Source organism: Ptychodera flava, chromosome 22 (assembly GCF_041260155.1).
Source record: "Ptychodera flava strain L36383 chromosome 22, AS_Pfla_20210202, whole genome shotgun sequence".
In the NCBI taxonomy this organism is placed as follows: domain Eukaryota; kingdom Metazoa; phylum Hemichordata; class Enteropneusta; family Ptychoderidae; genus Ptychodera; species Ptychodera flava.
Window position 1 is genome coordinate 29,889,732 of NC_091949.1, and position 22,402 is coordinate 29,912,133.

The 22,402-nt window shown below is 37.9% G+C and overlaps 1 protein-coding gene and 1 long non-coding RNA gene across 2 annotated transcripts; one reads left to right on the top strand and one right to left on the bottom strand.

Moving 5' to 3' along the window:
* Positions 1 to 4,309: 4,309 nt before the first annotated feature.
* Positions 4,310 to 9,576, bottom strand: LOC139123162 (QRFP-like peptide receptor). Its single transcript, XM_070689230.1, has one exon. The coding sequence runs from the start codon at positions 9,288 to 9,290 to the stop codon at positions 8,055 to 8,057; it is 1,236 nt and encodes a 411-aa protein (XP_070545331.1). The 5' UTR covers positions 9,291 to 9,576; the 3' UTR covers positions 4,310 to 8,054.
* Positions 9,577 to 10,802: 1,226 nt separating this feature from the next.
* Positions 10,803 to 17,447, top strand: LOC139123163 (uncharacterized). The gene is made up of 4 exons (XR_011549614.1): positions 10,803 to 11,124; positions 11,327 to 11,470; positions 14,466 to 14,537; positions 15,610 to 17,447. It is a non-coding gene; the product is annotated as an uncharacterized lncRNA (long non-coding RNA).
* Positions 17,448 to 22,402: the final 4,955 nt, after the last annotated feature.

Below are 22,402 nucleotides of genomic sequence, written 5' to 3' on the forward strand. Positions count from 1 at the left end.
GATACGCTACACTGAGGCGCGCTTATTTATTCTGGATACCCGTACTTTTATTTCCCAGTTACGCGTTCTCAAATATTTACAGTCTCGAAGAAAACCGCAAAAAGTGTCCCTCATTCTTTTCAGATTGGATTTTCACAACATCTTTGGTAAATCAAAGATAGTTATTCTCTGGTAACGTTGTAATGGTGCTTGGTAACTATGGCATTGAGTATGTGTGTCCATATGGAGTTAGAACGTCTACCCACAATATTCATATTCCGGCTTTGTTCACACCACCTCAATCTCAAAGATGCAAAAACGCTCAACAAGCCGGGTTTTCAAAGACAAAGACAGCCTATTCCATTGTCTTAAGAATTAGCTGAACTATAGATATAGCATATTTCCGAGTCGTTTGTTATATATGTTTTTTCAAACGACTTCAACATGACGTGGTATATGTATTCTCAGCGCTGCGTCGTGCAATTCTGGTCTTGATACGAACTCTATGGTGTTATTTGATTTATCCCCGGTTCAAACAAAGCTGAATAGAATTTTCAAGTCTTATGTATTTCTGAAAGTAATGATAGTGCACATAGTATGGGCAAAACGATATATGACGACAATAGAACGCCTTCACGCCCACGATCAGTAACATATAATCTTACAGGTGGTTGTTTGTAAGTGCGCCACCAACGGTCATTATTTGATTTTGCTTCGTGTCATCCATCTCTCGTTCATCCATAGAGGGCTGTGTGTGCAGCTGATGTCCAGCGTCTCGGAAGCTGATATCCAATTGGGCGGCTAAATCTTACCGTTATGATAAAATAATACAATCAGACTCCCTAAGTTGCTGTGAATAGTGACAATCGACCAATCAGATGTAACTTTCCGAGCACGCTGCACATCAGCAGCCCATAGACCCTGGAGAAAAACGGTTTTTCTCTAGGGTCTATGGTTCACCCTGGTACACATATTTTAATACCCATCATGTTGATATAGCGTAGCAAACACACCGTAGTGGAATGCAGCCTCCAAAAATAAATGTTATTACATGCCTTGTATATGTCAATGCGCCATTCAATGATGAAAATCGTTCCATTTTTAACGAATTTTCGTCTAAGATGGAAATAAAATATTTGATTATCATTTACCAATAAACCTAAATATTTCGACCGAAAACTGTGTAAGAGAGGCATGTAATAAAAACTTTATAGCCCAAACATGGGACCTTGTACCCTCGGGGCAGGAAAGCATTTGCCCTCCTTACGTCGGGCAAATGGTCACCTACCCTCGGGCACATAGTCCCATGTTTGGGCTATAATATATAATAATAACACAATCCGGCGAAGTAGGTAGTTTTAGCAATGTTTAGTGCATCAAGTAAAACTGAACACCTTCTCAACATAAAAATAGTGTTGTGTGTTGTTGGATGAGTGTCAAATGGAGCTCTGCTCCAGTGTAATTTACACACACCTGCACACTGACATGAAGTATGCAAATATTTGAAATTTTTGACATCAGAACAGCACTTTAAGAAATTGCATTGTGCAATGTATCTGCGATCCATGCAAATTAACGCCGCCTAATTAGAGCATGATCATCCACGTTGAACATCTGTTATCTGGTCATTAGCGCTACACAGACAGAGTAAAGATCAGATAATAGGTGTTTCGTAACACGCCACACGCCTACACTGTTCAGTGATGTTTTGATCAGCTTTGATGTATGCACAGCAATTATACATTGTAAGAAGTTGACCAGGCAAATTCCACACAGTGCTCATAGTTACGTGATGCCAATTTCTCAGGAGAAAGAAGCAAATTGTCCCTAACATACCGCATAACGTCCAAGGTCGCATTGCATCTTTGCTGTCGATGACCTCTTCAAGTTCCTGCGCTGTAAGAATGTAAAAAATTTTGCTCAGTTAGTCCAAGACTCGTCGTCCATCTCGCTCAAACCACAAGCCATTGTTTGACTCTGCACACCACACACCGCAAATTGTCACGTGACCAGGAACGTTTTTAAAGACCATAGAAAGAAATAGTCTTTGAAAATATATCTCTGACGTCATATTATATATATATATATATATATATATATATATATATATATATATATATATATATATATATATATATATATATATATATACGTGTGTGTTTGTGTCTATTTATGTATCTATATATGTTTATGACATGCACAAGCCAAGTTTGTCGTCTCTGGCCAGAAAATACCGGGATTTATACTCTGGTCGATCTACGTCACGACAATCAGCTTCTGTGTCCTCAATTTTGGTGCGTCGGAACTTTATTTGCGTCGATCTTCGATGTGCTTGTCAATGAAAACAAACAACATGGCGGTCCGTCTCTCCCGCGATTAAAAGTCTGACTTGAAAGTTTATTAAATCCGCCATAATTATAATTTTTAGAGTCTGACAAAATAATCCACTTAGCAAATTTTTAGTGCTTCTGTTTTAGTTTTGTCGCCAGTATGGGGTTCCGCATTTCTGTAGACCCCACCGCCGCCTGAACTTTCGACGCAGAGTACTTTCATGCGCTAGACATAAAGTTTCCCCTGCAACAAGAGGAGTCAAGTGCTGATCCAGGCCGCACGCTGGGCCTTAAAAAGTCGTGTAATGAAGTCAATATTTTCTTAGACCACGACAATAATATAGTGGTTTGCATTCACGCATTGGCATTTGACGAACATATTGTCTAAATCGAGGTGTTGTCAACATTGTCAGGTGCAATTAACAGCACCCACGGTAATGCGACCAGCTTCGAGTTCGTTATTTCTCAGTATTATTCACGTAATTCCTTGTGTTTTCATGGTTCAGATTACAATTTGCAGAGTTTATTCCTTTTTGATCGACTCATAATCCCGACTGGCGATCCGTCGCGACATTACACAGTCTTCGCGCTGAGATTCAGTCTATCTTTGTTCTAGAAAAATAGCGTAACCTTGTCTTAGTTAAATTTCTCGACCTATGCTATCTATGTAATCGAGTATATCTTCGCGGATGGTACGTGTTGTGTGAGGAAATCTGGCATTTGCTCCGTACACATACGCAAACGCTAGAAATGATTGACAACTCGTCCACGGCGTATTGATATTATTCAAAAAGTAGTCCAGAAATTTTAACACGGATTGTTGAGGAAAACTCCTTTTATTTTAAAGAAAATGATCAATTCTTGCATGTGCATTTGATGAGTACATTATTCCCTAATATTTTTTCTTCGTTCAGCTCGGAAAATACTCGTGACGTAACAACCGTGTAGTCACTCGTCTTCGACTTATGGTTACACGGTCAAACGTCACTCGTATTTTCCTTCGCCGAACGAAGAAAAATATTAGGGAATAATGTATATGTATATCGGTGTATGTACATGTATACATGTATCTATATCTGTGCAATCTGCAATATTTCCACCAAAATAACAGCTCTCGGTATAAAAGAAAAAATGTTGCCGATGCGTGATTCAGAACCATATTGCATAAAAATGGTTTTATTTATTCACTTCCTGATAAATTGTGCAATTAATCGTAGAAAGCAAATTGATATAAAGCAGGCAAGTCAGTAAGTAAACACGTATATTTAATTTTGTTCGACAAGTGAATTAGTATTCACTTTACAGATCTCTGATTTCACGTTGTTTGTCAAAACCTGGTAATGTGTAAAATATGTCTCTATGATGTAAAAACCGCTCTTTAGAACTTCCAGTCTTTGTGGTGACATTAATAAGTTGACATGCAATCTTGTGCTTTTTACGATTTGTAGGGTTTCCGATGAATCAAATTGTCAGAGGATAAAGCAATGCGAATCACTGTACAATTTATCACCGACTTGGCATACGGTATAATTGTACTGATTGTGCCCTGAAGCGTCACCTGCTGTTAGAACCAAGGTAAATACTTTCCAATAAACTCTGACCTACAGATCAGTTCGAGCTGTGTGACAGATTTTTAAACAAGCTTTTAATTTCTGATAGATGGCAAGCGACAAGAAACACTATACAAATCATCAAAGGTCACCGCCCTGACGTAAAACAAAATCGAGTTTCTGAAACAGTCGTTCATGCTACACATTGTATTGTAGAATGTTAAGCGAGCAGAAAAACGATATCAATCGGAGATCAAATTAACTCTGTCGAGGCACACTATTTAATTCTCTGAGAATGGCATGTCCCTATAAAATGGAAGCAATGGTAAGTGTTTTAATGTGTGGCTACGGATTGTATTACACGTGTCTTATAACATTCACAACACGGTCAATCGTGCCGTTGAATCGAATGCTAAAATTTGATAAAAATCTTCAATTAATCCAGAAAGGTATCTTCATAGGTAAAGTCCTTTATTAATTCGGTCGGTATGTTTAAAACACTATACACGCCGCATCTTATTGACCGAAAATAGCTTATATAGACCCGAGAATTTTCAAATTCCATGATAAAAGAAATTAACACAATTGGAACTAATTTGAGATAATTGGATTTTCATATTTTTCAAATTTCTCAAAAGAGTTAGGTGCTCTATAGCTGAATGTTGCAATTGCAAATAACTCACAAAAACAAGTGTATAACGCAAAAAGAAAAGCAGATGAGGTAACATTTGTAGATTAAACCGACATTACTTCACCATCCAATTATCCCAAATTAGTCCCAATAGTGTTACAACGAAAATTTCACCGGTGATATTGCAAGTACACCATGAATACCTGCTAAAGGAAGTTAGCATCGGACTTTAGACTTAAAAATGCACCAAGGCACATCAAGATTGTCAGAAAGCACAAATAAATGTATGTGATATTTATCGAATGTATTTAGCAGTCAAACATTTATTCGGTAATTTTGACGTAACTGTTACAAAAGTACACATATAATAATACGTTAAAGAATTTGTATTTACAACATTTCAAAATCGAAGAAAATTAATTTTGTTTCCCTTAATATATTTGCCTTCATACCGCGAAATAAATACACATTAGTTCTATTAAAATTATAGGTGTTGATTTGAATTATAGTACAAATATACAAACTGATCTTCTGTATATATAATATAGTAATACATTACTTAGGAATATGATGATGAAACACCTGGTAAATACAATTTTCCTCGGTTGAAAGAAAAGCCTGTCACATTGGTGAAGTATTGGAACACATCACACGATTTCACTCGCCCTTTCTTCTGACATGTTCCAATCTAAACGAGAAATAAGCTCATTAACGCGAGAAAGCACGTAGCCGATTTACACTCTGAATATCAATTACATCTTGAAGGGAGCGGTGCCCTTAAAACCTTATTAATTGTCGAGTTGTACGCGTTTTCAATTTCCCCCTAGACTCATCGAGTTTAGCACGTTACAAGTGGACCAATGTAAGGAGCGGTTCTACTTGCATGGGATACGGAACAAATAATAAAATTGAAGTGTTGGTACTGACGTCACGAACAGTGAGTTTTAGGGGCACGTCAGCATTTTCATCACGCACAAAAAATACATCACAGTAGTCAATATACGATGCCTGAATCAGAACGGCTTATGGGGCAATCGTAAATTTTAGTTCTTAGGCGTCGACGTATGCTAAGTCGCCGTGTGTCTTAGCACTGCCCCTCCATAATCTCGAGCCAAGCTAGCTAGCTCAGCAGTACATCATGGAAATAACACGTCATTTATTTCGTCAAGGAACTTTTGGCACTTTATTTGATTGGTCCAATAAATTGTGACACATTATTTGATCGGTAGAACTGATTGTGATATCTCATTGAATTTGAGGTATAGAAAGATGTTGTGGCTATATTAATTTTTGATGTCGAAATGTTGCGCTACTTCTGTTATAAACTGAATTTCTGTAAATATTGAAAGAAAAATCGAACTGGAAACACACGAAGACTGACTACGGTTTCGCCATATGTTCACAATCAAATTCGCAAATAAGTATGGATTACAGTCATTTGACCATGACTACAACTCAGCGATAGAATCTGCCTGTCACTCAGTAAGCTTATGATGGAAGGTAAATGTTGTGGAACTGACTGTCCTTGAAGCATGATCATTTTTTCACATTTTATTGACGAAAAATTAGAAATTATAACTTTAGAGGTTCAGTGATAAAATCAAATGACGTCTATTGATGAAAAGGATTACGATAATGACACAAAACAGGTAACAGGAAATGGTTTTAATTTGGTCGCCGACATGGTTGGTAATATTTCGCGCCGATGAGGGCGTTCATCTCAAGCTGGTAAACGGAGTGAAAATTGTTAATTTTCATTAAGTCCGAACGTATGGCTCCCTATTTGAATAATGACGAAGGGATCGCATTTTGTATTGTTTGGAGATGCCACAGCCAATCATTTCTTGTCAGTCTGGTGTATTTTATTAAATAAAATATGGGGATTTGCGACAGCTTACATTTATGTTGCAACTAGGTTTTGAGGCGATGTGAACAAATCTATTCAGATGTGATCACAATCGCATCCCATGAAAAATGGCTTTATTTTGTTGCATGTCCCTATTATCTGTTCAACAAGTAAAATGTTTCAGTCTGTTCATGTCACAATCTGATCGAGCGGCGATTGCAGACGATCTTTAAAAAGCAGAAAGAACATCACTCATGACCGACATCACAGACTCGTTTTGTTACAAAGAGATAACTCCGAAATTTGCACAGCGACGAACAGCACAACACGGAATATGAACAATCGACTGTGAATAGACACATCTGTTCCAATTAATTCAAAGACGGCAAAGCTGTAACGTCTTGCACTCTACAACTCTAATGCCAATGGTTGTGTTTTTGAAACACCATCGGTAACGTCACTGAAATCGACCATTAATTGAGAAACACCATCGGTTACGTCACTGAAATCGACCATTAATTGAGAAGGTACCTTTGAAACATGATGGATAACATTTTAACATCATACATTAAACTTTCACTGGTACGTTACGCACGACAGAAAGCAATATCTGCGACATTAAAAGCAGAATTAAAATGCCACTGGAATAGTAAATAACTAGCTTACGATTAAATAAAACTAAATTACATATATCCCTATAGTACATCCCTAAAATGAAAAGTACTTAATATGATATCGAATTGGGATGACGTACAATAGTCTACTTTTCAAGTTTCTTTTGATTCAGACCCCAACACCAAGTTTCCTCCTGACAGGATTCGTGCTAAGTCTCAAAATTTAAGAACAAAATTTAAACTGAAATATTGCTACGAGGACGTTTAGGATGAAGCTATTTGCAATGATTTAGAATCAGAAACTAAACATGACAAAACCTTATCGTAGGTAACATATGTACATTAAATCCTTCGGATTAAAGACTACAACCTAAAAGCCAAGTCAAGAAATTTAACAAGAGAAAACGGTAAGTGTAGTGACTGGCCTGGCATGGACCACCTTTGGTAACTCCTTCCATCTTCGCATCGATCTTCAACAGTCATCAACAGTCATCAACAGTCATCAACAGTCACCAACATCCACGTAACTGTTTCATATAATGTCTCCATGTCATAGCGTTTCTTCGTGCTCGTTAAGACACTCGTATACTTAACGAAAGAAATGTGCCCGGATTAACGATGTTCTCGTCGTCAAAGCCTTAGGCTTTTCGGACCGCCGTTTTAAAACCCATCATAAATATTACGCATGCTCAAAGCAACGGGTTACGCGGTAATCACCAGGGTAACTGATGAAATCATAATTGTTTCTCATCACATCATCGATTTTCGTTTTCTCTCTTCTCTTTTATCAAACAGTTTTCAAATGTCTGTAAGACTGTTTTAAGTAAATCATGACACTTCCAAACAGAATTAACAAAGAGAATTCAAATTATCAACATAATAGTTTCAATACATCGATGGATTTTGCCCAAGCCAACCATGCCGATGTGATCACGGTCGCACGGAAATGTTTGACGATTGGTTTCTTTGTTTTCAGGAATACACACCGAGCAGTTTCTGTGCAGAAACAGTGAACAGGTACAACGTTCAGGTACAAGTTGTTGTAATCTCATCTCACTGCCGTACATTAGCCAATGATAAGTCTCTTGTAATATTCGATTATTGTCACTGGACGGCTTCGGCAGCCACGCTCTGCAACGTGTTGTTGTGTTGAGTCAAAGTCGCAGTTGCGTCTCCAACTTTGTTAGTCTTGCAGCACGCACACCCTAGAGTTGCCCTGAAATGGTTCTTGAAGTTTTCACTCATCTTGTGGTATATGATAGGATTAAAACAGCTATTGCTGTAGGCGATGAGTCGAATAGCCGCAAATACCTTGTAAGTCCAGTCAGCGTGTTTGCTGGCCAGATGGTAAAAGTTGTATGTGAAATCTCTGACCACGTTCCATAGGAACATCGGACCCCAGCAGACGGCAAAGAGAACCAAAATAACCATCAACATTTTGATCAGTTTCTTCTTCTGTTTTAACGACTGTTCGTGCTTCATAACGGTGTTATTTGTACCCAGTCCATCGCCGATTGGTTTCTGGGTCCAAAGCCGGTGTCCGATACGAATGTACGCGAATGCCATGACTGAGAGCGGTACGATCCACAAAGCGAACAGCAGGTAGAGTGAATACGCGTGAGTGCTGCTGGTGATCGACGTCGACGTGTTTGTACCAGGGATGATAGCATCGTCTCCCCATATTTCAACGCAAGTAGTGTAGATCTTGAGGCTGTCTGGATCGCAAATGTCTCGGGTGGTCAGTACGAAAAGCTGCGGAGTCATCATCGCTGCGGACAGAACCCAGATAATCAACAGAATTATTATTGCTCTCTGGTTGGTGTGAATGAGCCGAGCTTTCAGCGGATAAAGAATGGCGATGTAGCGGTCGGCGGCTATCGCTGTCAACGTCAGAACGCTCGTGGACACCGAAAACGTTTGTACGAAACGAGAAATTTTACACATGGCCTCACCAAAGGGCCAGTTTGTTGTCACACTGTACAGGGTATCGAAGGGCATACAAAATAGAGCGATCATGAGATCTGAAAACGCCAGGGAAACCAGGTAAATGTTCGTTACGGTTCGCATGCGACGAAATTTCAACATAACTATGACGACCACGATGTTTCCAAACATCGTCAAAACGAACACCAGGACATATGAGATGACGATGGTGACTACAAAGTCTGTTCCGAACACCGGAAAATATCCCTTCGGTACGTAACGACATGGTCCATAGAGTAATTCGAGTATACGTTGAATTTGGACACAAAGGACAGGTCCGTAGACGGCCGAGCAGTTGGCGCGAAGGTACGTAACCTGGGCGTCAGAGAGATTGAGTGACTTCACAAACTCTTCCATTGTGAATTAACATTTCCACCAAAATCTATGTATAGGAAAGGACGTCTCCTGGAGTATTCAGGTTTTCGACATGCGCTAATTCATTCCTTACAGCGTAGGCTATCTGATGAAAATGTCGACGTGGCTATCAGCCGCTGCACAGTGATCGTTAACGTTGGCTACACTTTCACCAGTATATATAGCTGCATAACAACGCTATGTCTGACGATAAGTTTTTCACAATTTCCTTTCATATGCGCAGAAACATAATCCGTACTCGTCTGTGCATTAGCAACGTATGTCAGCATACTCTTTATTTTGTTTGTCATAAAAGATCGGATGGCGCTATTAATTACCCAGAATGCCACTGATTGGCCATTACCGCGAAGTATACTCTGCAAGCAAAACTCTTTCTTCGAACGTAATCGAGTGTTTCCTTTCCTCTCAACACGCAGAGTAATTTAAAGGAAAACAGCATTCATAGAAACAGCGATCATAGAGATTGAAAGAAAACTGTTGAAATGTTACACAGTTTATTTCCAATGAAATATTGCAGTAGGATATTTACTGTTAGTTATTGCCATCCCTATAGTGCGACCTTGTGTGATCATTACCTAATTAAAACAGAGAATAATTGACATTTCAACTGATTAAAGGAAGCGTTTTAATTTTGAAGAAGACTGTATTTTATAGCGTTATTAAGTAGGAGGTAAATTTGGTCAGCCAGACTATATTAATGTGCTATTGACGTAGTTTACACCAGTTCTCATGAATATCCAGTCAAAAAAGTTTACGATGTCATGTCGGCAAACAGACGTGTCAAACTTTTCCCTCGTTGGTCCTTTGCATGTAAATTACAAACATTAATTATTAACGTCACCATTCATCATCTTTTTCACTAAATTGTCATCAGAACAGCGCGCTCGATTATATCTTACACCGACTCGCCCTGAATGGAATTTTCAATATTCGATGATAAAAATAAGAATAATTCGTGACTTGTACAGGCAGCTGATATAAACCTTTATCTTATTAATTATTCGTGATCAGTTTCTGCATGAATAACGACTGACGTATAACCTAATTACATCTTTGCTTCATAGAATTCTATCGACATTGATGTAACAGGTGTTAACATTTGGTTGTACAACCCAATTAGATCTATAACTGCAACCCTCTAAATGGTTCACATACATAGATACATAGATACACACACACAAACAAACAAACAAACATACATACATACATACATACATATGTACGTACGTACGTACGTACGTATGTATGTATGTATGTATGTATGTATGTATGTATGTATGTATGTATGTATGTATGTATGTATGTATGTATGTATGTATGTATGTATGTATGTATGTATATACGTACATACATACATACATACATACATACATACATACATACATGCATACACACACATACATACATACATACATACATACATACATACATACATACATACATACATACATACATACATACATACATACATACATACATACATACATACATACATACATACATACATACATACATACATACATACATACATACATACATACATACATACATGCACACACATACATACATACATACATACATACATACATACATACATACATACATACATACATACATACATACATACATACATACATACATACATACATACATACATACATACATACATACATACATACATACATACATACATACATACATACGTACATACATACATACATATCTATAGTAGCAGTTTCCCTATGAAAGATATGGACAGCTACTAGAGCCAATAAAAACGGAACTACTTTTAGTCATACTAGGTTGTGCTACAAAAGTAAGTATAAATCCTGAAAATACATTTTAACTTAATAATGTTGATGTTTCATGGCATTTAGAAATCATCTGATTTCACTTCTTTTTTCAGGACACGTTTCACTTGTAAGCACTACGATCAATAAACAATGTTTATTTTGCACTAGACGGCGTGAAACGCAACGTGTCTGTACTTAACACCGACTTTTCTTTTCTTCTTTTAGTCGCACAGCAATACCACCATCGAACACGACGGCAGATGGTACAGCCGTGTTGCCAGGGTAACCAGTGAAGGTCCTTCCTGTTGTCAAATACAAATATTCCGGTTCTTATAGGATGTGACGGAAATTGGCAATAATTCTATTACAGTAAGTCAACATAATGCTGGCGTTTCAATCCATGCCTCATTGTGAATTCATTTAAAATACAGTGAAAGGAACTGTGAGATTGCTGTTGTTTTTTTAAACTTGAACTTGAACGTTATGTCATGGTCAGTCGTTCAGACGTTTGCTTTTATTTCATACCCATTCACAAGGACGCGATGGTGAACATAGGAAACTGATGTTTCACAAGGGATGAAATATGAGTTAGCTTACATTAAATTCATAAAATCAACATGTTTTAGTAGGTCATGACAGGTTAGACTAATATGACGAATAAACAAGAAAACCTTGTGTATAGAATTTAGAAGCGCTGATAAATTGACAAATATCTGTCAATGTCCTACACACATATACATACATACATACATACATACATACATACATATATATATTTGTAAATATATATATATATATACATATATATATATATATATATATATATATATATATATATATATATATATATATATATATATATATATATATATATATATATATAATTCTTCCCTGCACGTATTTTACTTCAGAAATTAAGAAATTTAGATTTAAATGAGACTTGAATCACTTTCATTTCCATCGACTAGCTTGATGGAGTTTTCCGCGCCACAAGATTTGCGATAAGGATATAACCAGTCTTTAATTTACGATTTGATTCAACCATATGCTTCATGAATAATTCATCTAGATGACATACAAAGGGTCCTATTTGATTACCCCGTCTCAATTTTTCTTCATGTCGTTGTTCATAACAGAGTAATACATGAAATGCACAAATCCTTGTGTACACATTGATTTTTAAATCTGAAATATTCTGAAAACTATTACGTTCTGAACACCTTCCCATGTAACCTTATTTTCACTTTTATCAATACAATCTGCCAAGGAATTGAAAGGTAGACGGTAGTGATTTTAGCCTAATCGCCTTTATTCACTGTGACCCTAATCCCCTGCTGTTGGTAAGCTCTCAACGTCGATGTCGTATTTATTGTTAAAAAGTAACATCTGTGTTTGTAATTTATGACAGAGTTCGCCAACGAAATAAATTAGCCAATGTTGTAGAGATGAAAGCACGTACACATACATTAAAGCACATATGGCCTCCACATACATTGCGGCTGAACGAATAAAGCGTAGTTGGTTTTGGTATCACATTGTCTATGGATACATTCGGTGTTACATACGCGAATACTGACCAGTAGATAACAAGTGATAGCGTAATAAAATGGCGGTTGATTAGCTCTTCGTCGGCACAGCAAACATGAAATGCGTCTGCAACCACCGTTACATTGCGTACAGCTAGCATATGTACGATATTCAAAGAATCATGTACAATTTTATCTCCGCGTCATCAGATGGGTATTTACGACGCTCACCATCTGATCCGTCAGTTTGTTTTTACACGTGACCACCAAGAAGACTCCATCTAATTACTCAGTCAGTTCGTCGTCTTTCTGTTCTCTGTGTCATGTCAATGTTTTTATTGAATCAACATATTCGTTTGCGACTAATTTCTTTGGCTTAATGATTTTCTTGCTTCGTCATCTCACGTCCTTCCCACTTTGTCGAACACCCTTGTACCTAACCGTACATTAATATGTGTCTATCTGTCTATCTGTCTCTACGTCTGCCTGAGAATAAGTTTCTATGTATGTATGTATGTATGTATGTATGTATGTATGTATGTATGTATGTATGTATGTATGTATGTCTCATCTCTTTTTGTAAAGTTCTATACATCCCTGTCTCACTGAACGCACTCAGTCAAAAAGGTGTTATTGACAGAACATCCAGCCTGTGACTGATTAGCACTGTGTTGAGGGCGCTGTCCAGAAGGTAAAGTTGTGTACACTATGATGATTACACTGTACATAAGTGGTGTCACAAAATGGCGATTCACTGCTTAAAAGAGTCACATGTTGAAGCACCATTCTCATATTTATCTTTAATTGTAACCTTAGCGCAGAAGACAAAATAATTTTATTCGAAACGTTGATTTAATGGTAATTTCTACCTCCGTTTCTTCCTGCTCAAGAATGACCAAGTGGATAGATCTGCAATGGAGAAAACTCATTGAAATTAATTAAGTTACAAGTACCAGAGAACTTCAAACTTTAACCTTTTTTATTCGTTAACCCTGTACCCAAACGTCAAAAATCATATGTTATATATTTATGTCCAGCTGACAAATATTAAACACGTTGATTTACGACAGTATTTATGGATTGAACGGTTTGAACCTTTTGACGTCATCACCGCACAGATAACTGTTGTGGAGTTAATGTGAAAAACGACCTGTAAAGGTCAGCAGCTATTTCCTGTTTGAACCCTGAATCGATTTTGTACTATTTAGTGGTAGCATTTTCTTTACAGCAAAACATCAATGTAATTGAAATGTTATAAACAGGATTTAGTCTTCAAACCGGATTAAAGACAGACGGCCACTCGCACCATCTGGCTTCAAAACAATACTAGCATATTGCAAAATATTTTCAGTATTTCAATTTGGGGACCGTTCAGTTATCTATATATTATCTAGATCAAATTTCTACAAATTTGTTCACGACCGCTCTTTCATCCAATATTCAATGCTTTATAACTTGTTTTCTATATAAGTAAAGTCAAAGACGATGAGGGGGTTGAAAATTAAAGCATGCAAAATGGTTGACAAAGTCGTACCCGCTTGACGTCAAGCACGACAGAGACCTGCGCAGGCAGTTGAGTGTAGTTTTTTATGAAGTCACAACGTTTTGCACATTTTGCCCCAAACAAGTTTCGATGGTGCATGGAATATACAACAGAGGGGCTTTTCCTCCTGAAAAATCATGTATGTCAATTTCCAAACAAAACGATACAAACTGGTCAATCATAGGTTTTTTTCCATCCTGCACATAAAGTATATTTTCTAAATTCCAATACTTCATGAATATCTCAATACTCTTTTATGAATGTTTCAATATTTTCATGTTTTATCATCTTTTAGACAGAATCACATGTAAAGGCATGTATCTTGATATGGAAGGGGTCATGTATCAAGTATGTCAACAAGGTGAAGGTAGGTATTGTTTTTGAAAATGATTCTTCAACGAAATCTTCTCCCTGAACAAATGAGTCTGTTGCAAACAGAAGTTGCAAATTGCGATTGCCTAAAATTTGAGAAAAGTACGACTGGCAATACATGTATTAAAAATCTCTTGCTAAATGAAACAACAGTAAAAAAATAATCCTGCAACATGTACCTAAAGCACGAAGTCTTTTGAATTTGGCCAGACAATTTTTCTACCAGGCACAGTCATCCAGAGAATTTTTTAATGAAAGCAAAACGCACATAAAGGTCTTTATTAGTGCTGCCCAGAGTTGTACAATGGCTTGCACATGTCACATATTGTACTGTCAGTATGGAGCTAAATGGAAATCTGGACAGAATAGTGAAAGATCCAATAAAATCCATGCAGTTTCCTTTGGAAAGAGCTCGATACCTTGTTCCATGTTTTCGGCATGAATCATATTACAGTTTTCGTTGTCTAAAGACAAGATGGCTATACAGACCATTAAAGGATCGCATTTCACGCAGACTAAACTTAAAAGCCAGACATACAGCATCTCAGAAGAATATCAAAGTGATCAGAAGCAGTATAATTTTGTATTTTCTAATGTGTATTTGTTTAGTGGTACACTTTACATGGGTACATTTTTCCAGACCTGTGAATATTGGACCATCTGCTTGCATCCTCTGAGATACGGTAATAATGTGTGACCTGTGATCAGTGGTCAAAAGTCTGAACTTCTGTCCAGATATTCTATCGATTCATCATTAAATTTGACGCGACAATGGAGCATGTAGGCTGGGAAGTTGATTGAACCCTACAATAGTCTCAATTCGGCCACGTTTATCCGTCAAGAGAAACTAGGGTACATCCTGATATGATAAATGACAAAAGTCACGCCATAGTGTCAATGTCTGTTCTTCGACAAAGATTTTACCAAAATCAAGGAAATAACTTGGACTTATTTTAACACAGTTCTTGATATGATCTGCATCACAAAGCAACATTGCATTGTCCATTTTTATCAACTTCCCCATGCTTGAAATCACATAAACTATTCCATGATTCTCTCACCAACAGATTTACTCAGTGTATGGAATCAAAATCTACCGAGGTTTGTTTACGTGAATCAATAATTCAAGCTGGCATGGACTATATAACAAGCGGGGGATATGGCAGCTTGTTCAATATTGAGAATCAAAACTTGGAAGTTATATTCCCGTAAGGAATTATCGGAAAGGAAAGAGATGAACTTTGTGTCCGTTTCCAATTGTATTTATTCAATAATATCATTAAAAGAAGCTTTCTATACAGCTTTAACATCTTTGATTTAGTCTGAAATAATTCATTTACCTTTTACAAAAATAATCTAGAAATTCATTCAAACACAAAATGGATCAGTCGACCAGTAAAATATGGTTGTCAGATATGATTTTCCATTGGACATGATGTTAGAAAGAATAGTCTGTTCACAACAATCAGTGCCTTTTCAGTTGATTAGTAATATTCTTGCGTTGTGACATCATCAATGTATGCATTTATTTATACGTTGAAACATGTCTTTTTGAATTCGTTTCTAACGAGATTCGTTTGTAACCTTTAGCCTATATAAACGTCATCAATTGAAGACTTTGACCTTGGGGGCAAGGTGGCATTTAAGTCTCATGATACTCTGATAGTTCTCGCGGTAGGATGGGAATTTGCGCCTACACAAAATCAAAAGCAATCGTACACGTGGTGTCTGCTACCCATTCTATGTTACTAAGCAAAACGATGTCCAAAGCCAGACTAAACGATTTCACGAGGGCGACTCTAGAGTTTGTGAGAGGACAGACATTCATATAATTGACAGCCTCAATGTGTTTGATTGACAGCTAGCTTCAGTGTGTTTGATTGATAGCTCTAATGTATTTGATTCAACATTCACGTTGCGTATCGAAAATTTGGTTCGATGGTAAAACGTCTATCTAGTCGGTATCAAACTGTATGTCCTTCTGCCAAGCAACCTGCGAGATATGTATAATTTTGTCAACTGGTGTTCCGCAGTATATGTAACTGTGTGTACATACCATCACTCTGATTTTACTCGAAATCATCATAACCTGGACAAACGCCTTCATGTCATAATAGGTTGGTACTTAACATTTGCTATTGGTGGATCCATTTGAGATTTGTTTGTTATTTTCATCTTTGAATCCCAATCTGTTTCATAATACTCAGTAGCTAATCACTTACAGACCATAAACTATCCATCGCTACAAGGTCAAGTTTGCCTGATCCGTTTGCTTGGTTTATCGTGTTGCAGTGGTAGAAGCATTTTACAGTTACTGCAGAAATAATTTGTATTTCATGTTTTTTATCATTGAATGTGAATTTTTGTCTATGAACAATTTTTCAGTACTACTGTCAAAATGGATTTGAAAAAGTCAATATGTGAATCAATTCGACGAGTTTTTTTTCAATTTTCACGCTGAAACTAGCAATTTTGCAGCAGTGCTGGAAAAAGACCCAAGAATGTTAGGGATGATTATCGTTCTCTACTGATCGTCAGTGTTCAAATTGCAAAATCTCGTCAAAATCGTTGTCTGTTTAAATTCTGGCCGTTGGAGCCATTCTTGGTACCACCATGGTAACGATGAATAAGGCGACGTTGATATTGCTTAAACCGAACTGTTAGCAAGACAGGAGGCGTGACGAATACCATCCCTTACGCCGTATTGACAGCGAGGCTGATGGTATCACAAATCGAACATCAACCTCAGTGTTAATACGGGGTAAAAAATGAAGCTACAACGTACATACGAGGACAAGTCTGATGGTCAATGTGGCATGGACAAGCGACCTGGAAAGTAAAAAAACAGTGAATAGATTTGGTAAGGTGATCTGCGAGTAATGGTTGTATAAAATTGACTCAAGTTCTTTACCTAACACAACATAACATAACGGTCAACAAGAAAATATAAAACGAGATGACTGAAAGAACGATTAAGAATCAAGGAGAAGTGTCAGTGTTATCGTTTCTGATGCTATACCTCAAGGTCCAAGGAATATGTATACAACCTGTTGCTTTGTCTATGTTTTACACGAGCAATGAGTACCACACATGGCACCGGGTCCAATAGGTCTGTGCGTAGGCCTGAACCGATTTTATACTCAAGCCATTTTCCAATATTGACTTAAATGAGTTCGACTTGAAGTTTCGCCTTGAAGCATGACATGTATAAATGTATATTCCGACAGTTCAAGGATTTGATTCCATGTTAAACAAGATATCCTCTGTTTGACTATATCAAACCTACATCACGTCCATGCTGTTTTCAACTGTTTTCTTGTGGATATCGTTGTACTAACATATGTAAAATATGATAAAAGCATATGTGGTATCTCCCAGGGTCAAGATACAGCGGACATGAAGGCCACTGTGCCTTGCTTTGACTCGGTACTTTTCACTTTGTAACGCCTGGGAGCCGCGGACCATGTGAATGAGCTTGAGGAAGACAAGATCATTGCCGCCAACAGGTGGTAGCGGCGAACCAATGCTGAAGAAATACTCTTTTGAACTAATAAAAGACGATGAATTATTTGAATATTTGGTGTTTGCATTCACGCTAGACGCAACCAGATTTTCCAAGCCGGTACGATTCACCCCATTAGATCGGTCTGAGCCATTCCGTACGATATGGTACAATGCCGTGTCAAGAGACGACGGTATGTGGCTTCCAAACTTTGCCAACCCGTACCAGTTACGCTCCCCCTCTAGTCGATGTTCAAACTACATGTTTTTACTTCATGGTCACGTGGTCGAGAATCGGACGATTGATTTCGTGACGTCATTCTGGTTAAAGTTTACACATAGATGTGGACCATTTCAACTAAATTACAGATTCTCTCAAATGCAGATACATATCCGAGTGTTTGACTTAATTTGACGCCATAAGAAAGATGAACCTCCAACCTTACATGGCGATCGAGTCAGTAAAATCTGCAGATGGACACCTCTCGTCATTCATTCAACCGACCAAACAAACTTCCGTTGGGGGCGCTGTTTAAGATCTCTCGCCATATTAATGTACAAATGTTGTGGATAGTATTTAAACGTATAAATGACACGGAAAACAATTTATGACGACCGTGTAACCTAGTTGTACTGACTTGATTTCTATGAATTGTAGCGCGATCACATTATTTTAAATATCACGGCGACACCATTTTGGCTTTTAATCAGTGGCTAAACAGCTTGGAAAGTTTTAAAATTCGATACATTACCATACAAAAAAGAAAAAAAAAACCCATCAAATAAAGCCCTTAAAATAGGCATTCGGCACAAGGATGGGTCACATCACACATAACGGTTTTTTAAAGAAACCATTATGTACCCTGAGCGAATATCACTGCTTGTGTCTCCTCGTCCATGTTCCGCATTGTGATTGGTATCGGAAGCAGTATAATTTCAAATCAGAACTAATGTTTGCTTTGTCGTAGTTTTTGTCTCCTCAGTTGGTTTAGGTGGAATTCATCTCACTATGTCAGTTTTTGGCGCCAAAGACCTCATGGTGCGATATGAGGTCACTGTGAGGATTAGAATCATATTTATCTTATCTCATTGTCCGTGGTTGCATCGGCTAAGCACTGGGACAAGTAAGACATTAACTAAAGCCTGTATACGATCACCGTTGCTGATAACACCGCACCCACATCGTACGGCATTTTTTAATGGAAATGACATTTGTGCTTAAAAAACCTTGCTCACACCGTGACGATTGGCGCGCAAAGGAACCTGTCTGACGATAAAATGTTACAACGTGATCTCGCCGCTACATTTGTCATTTGTACTTTGCAGAGGCCTACCGGATTGCTGCGCTGAACAGGCTGTGGATAAGACAGTACCAAGAACAAGCTGGCACTGACTTCTCTCGTCAGAAAGATTAATGCTGCCATCCTGGTTGACTCGGTTAAAGTTGACTCTTAACCGTTGGACAAATGGACACCTTACATGACTCTAGAACCAACCTAGACGCCTTAAATTTTACCATCGCATAAAACTGTCTCACAACTGAACATATTTGTTTCTTAGGCAACAGAAGTACACATCATTCAGTTTTGTCCTTCCTTTCAAATACAATTAGGGTCGCTGTAACAAACGCATAAATCTGGTGCCGTGAATGGGAAAAGTATGTACACTTTTAGTTTGATTTTTTATATGACCTAGCCTATATTGTCGATGACTCACTACTTGCAGAAATTGTTGTAAATTTACCAATATCAAATATGATACAATGGGCGTCCTGCGTCCTGACACTCAAAATGGCGCCGGGTAACGACGCTAAGTCTGTGTTACATCCCATGGCGGAGTATGTACCCAAGTTTAATACAACTGCCTAGGGTGCACCGGGTAGGTTCACGACCGGCAACGTTTTCCAATAAATGAAAAATTCAATCAAAGATAAATTGATTCCGTCTCCCGCGATTCAAACTTCATAGTAAAATTCACACGCATTTATTATCCCTCGTGACTTCGAATTTACAAATGCTATATATTTCCAACCCGTGGGATAATTTATTGCATAATGGATTTCAACCAATAATTATGGGAATGACACGTTGATAGGTCATGATCTGACCCCAGATCACCTCGTCTTCCGCCACACCTGAAATGAATATACATTTGCAGATTTACTCTGTCGCCACGGAGAAAACTCGTACGCGCGTTCTTGGAGTAAATTTCATTATTAATGAGGCAGATTTTATGAAGACACGTGCAAGGCGTTCGAACAGCCAATGAGTTTCCAACGATCACTCACTATGTGTGAAGAATGGTGATATTGAGACCTGGACGCAGTCGTTTTTCAAAACAGCGTGTTAAACGGTTTTTTTTTGAAATTTCCAGTTCAGTTCAACACTGAAAGTAAAACATGCCACGTAATATGGAAAATAAACCCGCCATTAGTTCTCAATCATTATGAACAATTTGTCGAAAAGGGCGTTATTCTGCCAATGTATACAGTGTAGCTGGTACCCAGTGTAAACGTGTATCTGACCGGCGAACACACATTCTGTGTGTGAACTCATCGAGCAGTGAATACAGCCGTTTCATTGCGTGCGAAACGGGAAATACCAAATTGTTATTTCGTTCCTGTTAAACTTGTGTTTTCCTTGCGCATTAAAGTACTTCGCTATTGAAGACGGCTTGTTTTCTTACATAATCTCAGAGAAACGAACGAGAGTTTGACAACACAGCTTGTTATAGCAAATGCACCTTGCTTGGGTAGAGTTGAACTCTTCTCTGTTGTGACTATCAGCCAATCAGAAACTGGGAAATAAAATCGAAATTGGCAGGACGATGTTTATGAAAGCAGAAACTTTGGTCGTGTGCACACTGTCAGTTTTGTGATCCTGGGATCAATATTATTGTAACATGTCACCGTATGCCATAAATCAAGTCCCCTGTGATGAGTATGTACGTCGTAAATTATGACAGCGCGGGGTTACTTGGCGCTATTCATTTCCGATGTGTGCCCGTGGTCCAGTGTCTTGGCTCTGTTCTCAGCCCAGGAAGAGGTCAACTCGGAATGTATGAGTGAGCTGTGGAACTCGGCCAGCGGCGAGAAAAAGGCGTCGTCGACTCGACAGGGAAAATAACTATGATACATCACTAAATGGCCTTACTATTACAACCCGGCGAAATTTATCTAAAATTAAGGCGGATCATCGTTTAACTCACCTGCTTTGCAACACATGTCCATTTCCCTTTCCAAATCAATAAAACCTGGACACTCTTCTGAGGCAGGGATAACATGTGTTATCTGTCCGGACGGTTCATCGTTTGTGTACGCCAAGCCACAGTACGCGGCCAGATGAACACTATGCCGTACTCTCGCGTGGTTTCGACAACAAAATACCTCATGTACCTCCGTTCACCTGGTACAATCTAAGTGACTATTTATACAGAACCTGCGCATAGCCAGCTCTGTGTAAATTTACTGATAAGCCTGGAGACCTTTGAAAGGCGTGTGTTGCCATGTACAACTGTAGACATTTCGTCATTTAAGTTGTTCATTAATTAGGTTTGATTTTTTTTTCTCTCTCTTCCACACCTAGGTACGTGATCGGTACGAACAGTACCCCTTGAAAATTACCTGGGGGTTAAAATCTATAAATTACCTTCAAAATTTAGAGAGAAATTGTGTATTAATTCAGCTGCATTGCTAAACAATGCGACGTTAAACGCTGATTTATTATAAGAGGAGCAAGACTTAAATTGTTACTTTGTCGCTGAATAAATCGTAGAACATGTATGCCTCTTGTGGCGGGACTTTGGTTTGAAAAAGCAAAAAGTGATCATATTAACATTGATCTGGCTATGTTGTTGACGGGATAGAGTTTTTCGTAATCTCAATCTGAAAACTTTGTATGATAGTGAAGTTGTCGCAAAGTGCTCTAGGGAGTGCTTTTTGTCAACGTTTCCATGGTAAAAACAGAATGTAACTAAATGGTTTATTTGCAATGGACGTTTTGTACATTAATCTATTTTAGGGAGTTGACAAGTGTTGTGTTAAGGTGATCATTATCTGGCGGCGTTGTCTACGGCGGTTTCAAAGGGAGCATCTGATCTGTACTTTGAAGGGGATCTCCGATAGCGAGTCGTTTGAACATTTGTAATTGATTGGGTTTTAGACATGAGGTGGGTATACGATAAGCACCAAAGGTCATACTGTGACGGCAGTGATATATTTCTGTTTTTGTTAAAATTTCGATGTTTATATTTATTGCTGGAAATAAAATTCATCAAATAAATTACACAATACTTTAATAAAAGTATATTTTATTTATGATTTAGTGTTGGTGTGATTTCACTATACATCGTGCGATTGTT